This window comes from Xenopus laevis, chromosome 2L (assembly GCF_017654675.1).
Source record: "Xenopus laevis strain J_2021 chromosome 2L, Xenopus_laevis_v10.1, whole genome shotgun sequence".
Taxonomy (NCBI): Eukaryota; Metazoa; Chordata; class Amphibia; order Anura; family Pipidae; genus Xenopus; species Xenopus laevis.
Window position 1 is genome coordinate 32,028,220 of NC_054373.1, and position 6,317 is coordinate 32,034,536.

Genomic DNA, 6,317 nt, shown 5'->3' on the forward strand with positions numbered 1-6,317 from the left:
GTTTAGGAGACATAAATTATCTCCTCTTCCATCTTGGGATCTCTGTAGGAAGTGTAAGGAAGACGGGAGACCAGGCAGAAACAACTTTGTTATACCTTGATGTTCCCCTGTCATTTTCATGCTTAGTCAGTACCATCTGAATATAGGATTGCAATACCCGAATGTAATTTTTATAATATGTAAAGCACACAAAAAAAGCATAAAAACAACAAATAATTGTAGCATAGACAGTAGGTTTATTTATAAAACTATACAATAAGCAATCATGTTACAATACATTTACAAACGATATAAAAATAAATATATTTATAAATATTTACCCAAAATTTAGATCTACCTACCGTCTACATACAGAAAGATATACAATTATGGGCTGCTGTATAGAACCACCTGCTACAGATTTTGCCATTTTGTACTGAAGCCACACAGAGCACCTGGTATAAATGATTGGCTGAGAGAGTATGCAGGGGCAGATATGTAAAACGTGGGTACAGAAATGTACATTGAGAAACAAGCACCATAGGGAAATGATTTGGCTCAGACTTTGCATGGCACAATAATTAAATGAAGGCAGTCTATACCAAAAGAGCCTGTGATGGACAAGACTCTGAGATACTGTTCAGAAACGTTATATTCACTTCATCATTCTTTACACACAGCTGTAGATTCCTGGCATCTAACTAAAAGTGATACATGTCCTATTTTAGGAGACAGAAAGAAAAAAAAATCCAAGGTTCTCCATTGGCTTCGATTACAGACTTCATTCTGGATCCCTCAGTTACGATTCCCTTTACCAGAGTGCAGTTCACCCAATGATGTAAAGTGCATTTGTACAGAGTAGTCACAGATATGAAATACTCTACTCTGAACTCTCACTTAAACTTTCATATAGAAGCACTGGTGTTTTCTTGTGTTTAATCCACTTCTTCCTCTTGGAGTGACCTGGCATCAGCCTCCTCTTAACAACAGCTGCCGGATAGAATTAAAGAAAACTGGTTAATTGGAGCATCTTTTCCATTAAAAGTACTATGGGCAAACAGATGAAAAGCCAGACTCGCTTACAGGTTCATGTCGATAATATTAGCCTTCCTTAAATAAGACAAACTAGCAGCATTACACAGCAGCAGTTTATACACAATTCTTTCCAACACATGTTGGGAATATCCCAACCCAACACATATGTGTAATAACACTGTTAAACATTTTAGTTTTCTGTAAATCTTCCTTTTAAGGCGTTGTTCACCTTTCGGGTAATTTTTTATTCTGGTGGTTTTTCAGTTATTTAGCATTTTTTTAAAAAAATTTAAAAAGAATACTAGGAGTTAACAAGGATTGTTTCTCCACCTGCCACGCATGGAATTAGGCTAATGTGTTATATAGTGAACAGATTATAAATTCAATCCACCCTTATTGCCAATTATCCCAATGCTCAGATTCTCTACTCACAAGTCTCTGTCTCAGCTGCAATTCCTTCTGGGGGCCAATACAGACTTTGGCTCTTGCGGAACTTCTTGTAGAGTTGTGTGTACAAAACAGACAAAGTCAACAACACAAATAGGAAAGTGAGACATGCAGCTGCCCATGCTGCCTCCTCTGTTCGTGGGGTAGACACAAACACATCTGAGGCTTTTATTTGTCCAACACCAGAAGCCTTCTGTGCTGCAGCCGATGCCTCTTTTGTTGGCTCGTGCTTGCAACTGCACTCTTCTTTTTCTTCTATAACGGCAGCAGTTGGTTTGGGAGCAGTAGTAGATGAAAGGCCCACAGGAGGCTCAGGCATCTTTTCTTCTTGTTGGGTGGTTGTTGCAGTACCTGGGCCCTCAACAGTAGTTTTTCCTGCAATGCTATTGTTGTGGGTTGTCGAAGTGCCTGACTCTTTTTGCATGGAAGTTGGAGATGGCACAGTCTGGCTGCCCCCTAGATCATTGGATGTGTTCCTGCTCTGTACAGTTGGAGAATTCAAGTTCATGTCAGGAGAGCCTTTGGAAATATTCATGAAGGTGGATTCTGGTAGTAAAGCAGAAACATTGCTCTCCATATAACGGCTTCCATCTGGATCTACAAGGTCATCTTTTTTTTCGGACACACCAGACCGATCTAATGTTACGTGAACCTTATCTTCAGATGTTGAAGATGATAAAGGAGTCCTCAATACTGTGTGTGAGATTACAGGCTGACTTTTATTGGCATCAACTGCTGTTTGTTCTACTGACACTGCAGTACTGTTCATTATTCTTGCACTGGCATTATAAATAGGAGTGCTTGCTAATATATGGGCAGAACCAAGTAATGCAGAGTCCCTTCTTCTTCTCTTCAAACCACAGTTTTCTTGCTTAAGATATAAAGAAAAGTAATTTTATATGAGATGTATGTTCTTGTATACAAATATGTGTTATACATTAATTAAAAGGCTCACTCTTTTGATATAAACAGTATTATAATTACTGGTCACAACTAGTACAAGCTTGCAGACACTATGGTCTATTCATCAAGAACAGACTTTATAAGAGTAGAATGTTCTTCTAGACTTGACCTGCAGGTAATTCAACCCACATCCTCTCCATACTTGCACTCTATTGCCAATGACCTGCTCAATACCCACCTACCATTGTGGATACCCACGGCTATCTGAATCACTGCGGGGCCCAAACATGGGGAAATACAATATTAAAATAACCTGCTAAGATCAGTAGTAAGGTGTTATTTCTGTCTTAGCCAGGACTTTGCATTGAAAAGCTCTGTGAAAATCTATTGGCGAAACTTGAGATTTGTTTCTTACCTGGCAGCAAATTTTGGGGCAAAGCTTCTTGTCATGTTTATCAAAGAACACCGACGATGGCCGGACAAGCAAGTCCTGATACGAACCATCCATGTCCATTTCTCGTTCTCTAGTTCTGTCCATGTTGGCCGTTAGCCAGTTTCTAACTTCACAGAGATCTATATGTGACATCTCCAGAGTGGAGCCCCAGGTGACCAGGGCAAGAGGCTGAAGAAAGAACACAACAGGCCAGAGCATAATATGATAAGACATAAACGCTTCATTGAAAGCTACAAGGTAATTCATACAACCCACAGCAAAACCACCAATGTCAGTAATAGGCCAAGTATTAAAGGCCGTTCCTGTAAAACTGTAACAAAAAAAAAGGAAAACTGATTCTACCCTAAAGAAATAATGCACATATAGGTTTTATAATAAAGGGAGAAAGAGCATCATGACAAAGTGCTTGTATATCCTTCCATCAAAAAAGTATACAAAATAAATATGCAAATGACAGGGTTACTCCAGCAATGAAATTTGAAGGATAAAATGTAACCATAGATGTGCATTTCATGCACATATTTTAAAAAATAAATTCCAATATGACAGGCCAATAGATCATCATTCTCAGTGCTGGGACTCCCTTAAAGTCAGTAAAAACAAATTCCATACCCGTTCAGTTGAAAGGTTCATGTGAGGGGTGATTATGTGCTTGTATACGCAGGAGCGAGCTCCATGGACAAGTGCTTTTTTCAGCTTGGGGTGAACACAGGGATGGTACAAGAAAACAACCCCTCCATGCTGCAAGACATAAAGGTAGAGAGAATTCAACACCCCCAAACTTGTAAATATCTTTATGCTAACAGGAATCCTACCCTATCAATTCTATAATTGCTCTGTACTGGCCAGGAACTGATCAGACTGAGTGTGTGACTCCCACGGCTGACTATACACCAATAACAAAAACTGGAGCAGATCCACATAAAAAAAAGAATGAATATGCACTGCCCTGCAGTATATTATCTGTGGATAGTATAATGGGACATGTGGTTAACTTACAATTTTTTCTGTTTAACTAAAACACTAAGATTACAGCTCTCTATAATCAAACCCTGTTCTCTTTTAGTATGGAATTCTAAGTTGTACTGCAATGTTATTAACCATTTGATTCATTCCCCATAAAGCTTTATAAAATCACAATATGTCCTACCTCAAGGTTATGCGGCCAGCGCTGTGGGGGACAATACGCATACTCTCCATATCTGGCCCATTTTGGACGGTGCACGCCACTTTTAAAAGCAAATATATAGATTGTGTGACAATAGGATCCATATATATATATATTCCTTATTACATTTGGACATTTCCCTTTTAAAAATATAAACATACATTAAACACTGTATTATATCAACCAGTCTCTACTTTGTGTACACTTGGGAAAGGCTCCCATCTATCTGGCAGACACAAGAAATGATTTTACCTGTTGGGAATCGGGGTTGCATACACTATCTCAGTGTCCATACAGGCGCCGTGTGACTTCTACAAGAAAAGAGCAAATTTCGGTGCTCTGGCAACTGACTGTACCTCTTTTCTCTACATCCACAAAAGTTCCCGGTTAAATTAAAAGGAATCTAGAGCTAATGATGAAGGTTACAATGATAAAGCTGAGCTTGCTGTACCCCTATAAAGTAGAATTTGCAGATGTATGTATATGTTATGAATCCTGGATGTGAGCCATTGTTAGTTTGTATTACTGTTTTCTCCTCCCCTTGAATTAAAAATAAAAACCTAATTTAAAAAAAACGGAATCTACAACTAAAATAGTAGTTGTACTTATACAACAGGCTTGTAACAAGAAGTCAATAGTAGAAATACACTGGCACACACGGCAATTCAAAACGGGGAATCCCTTGTGTCTTTATTTGCAGAGAAGCAACGTTTCGGGGTAGTACCCCTTTGTCATGCTTGACAAAGGGGTACTACCCCGAAACGTTGCTTCTCTGCAAATAAAGACACAAGGGATTCCCCTTTTTGAATTGCCGTGTGTGCCAGTGTATTTCTACTATTGACCTTGGGGAGGGTGCCGATCCCTCCAGCATTGAGCACCTGGCTATCCTGACTGAAGGCCTGGGTGTGCGAGCCGACATCTCTATCTTGTAACAAGAAGTATCCCTGCCAATATGCCTTCATTTACCAACACTGAGCTGGAACCCACAGATACTAATAATATTTTTACTTTCACTGCTCTACCTGCCTGAGTACTCTGTGATCTCACCTCTGGTTCATAATGAGTGGTAATGCTTGGAAACACCTGTGGGGAGACAGACAACTTTACTATTATAATCCTTTATTTACAATGCACTCAAATATTCTGCAGCCCACTACAGATATTATACATTATTCACATCAGTCCCAGCCCCAGTGGAGCTTACAATCTAAGGCGCCTATCGCATTCACACGCACAACGGTCGGTTCTATCAGGCGCCAATTAACAAGGGGAGAGCATACAAATTCCTCGCAGACAGTTTTCTGGCTGGAATCAAACCAAGGCCCAGCGCTGCAAGACAACAGGGCTACTCACTGTGTCACTATGATGCAAATGCTAAACACAAGTTATTTAAACTGAGAGTAGAAACACATGCTACCTGAATGGAACAAACACCCACAGAGCTTTATCAGTGCTTTTTCTTCAGGCTATTAAGTTACTGTGATTGATATTTTTTATCCCAACCCATAATTAAATGGTAACATTTGTTAGCTGTTGTTAGCTGGGCAGAGACAGATGAGAAGATTTGGGGAGATTAGTTGCCCGGCGACAAATCTCTCTTCTTCGGGTGACTAATCTCCCTGAACGGCCTCCCCATCGTCTAGAATCTAAATTGAGGCAACTTCGGGCGACTTTGGAAAACGAAGGTGCTCCAAATGCCATCCCGCCGGCAATTTAGATTGTAGCCGGCAGGGAGGCAGTTCAGGGAGATTATTGCCCGAAGAAGAGCTATTTTTTCGTCTGAGACAGACGTATCTTTTTGTCTGTCTCAGCCCTAAATCTGTAGAAAAACAATGCTTTTTGTTAAAATAAAAAAAAACGTAGCACATTCCGCATTGGAAGCAAAGAAGCTGAGTTTATTTCTGTAATGCAAACGCTGGAAGATGAAAATATTGCAGAAGTGAAGTGAAAGTAACACTGAGTGCAGTCAGTCCTGTACAAACTGCAGAAATACTGGAGAATTTCATACCTGAACTGGAAAAGGCCAGTGTCTCCCGGGACATGTATACACACTCTTGTCTGGAAGGTCCACATGAATATTCAACTGCAATGAAAAGAAATCCGATAAGTCTAAAGAGCAGAATAAAAGCACTTACACCACCGTATATTCATTATAGCAGCACTTTGGTTATGGATTCCTAATCCGGAAACCCAAAATCCAGAAAGTTCGGAACTGCAGGAAGCCCATCTCCCATAGACAATTTAAGAAAATTATTTTAATTTTTAAAAGGAATTTCCTTTTTCTCTGTAATAATAAAACAATAGTTGTACTTGATGGTAACCAGGCTGCAT

General features: G+C 39.7%; 1 protein-coding gene across 1 annotated transcript; it reads right to left on the reverse strand.

Annotated features, from left to right (window-relative positions):
• Positions 1–237: 237 nt before the first annotated feature.
• LOC121399830 (tumor protein p53-inducible protein 13-like) lies at positions 238–6,117 on the reverse strand (the record flags this gene model as incomplete). The annotated part of the gene is made up of 8 exons (XM_041581678.1): positions 238–969; positions 1,447–2,332; positions 2,780–2,986; positions 3,431–3,559; positions 3,969–4,047; positions 4,239–4,297; positions 5,034–5,069; positions 5,995–6,117. Coding segments are annotated over 8 exons (1,629 nt in total), but the record flags the coding sequence as incomplete, so codon positions are not given.
• Positions 6,118–6,317: the final 200 nt, after the last annotated feature.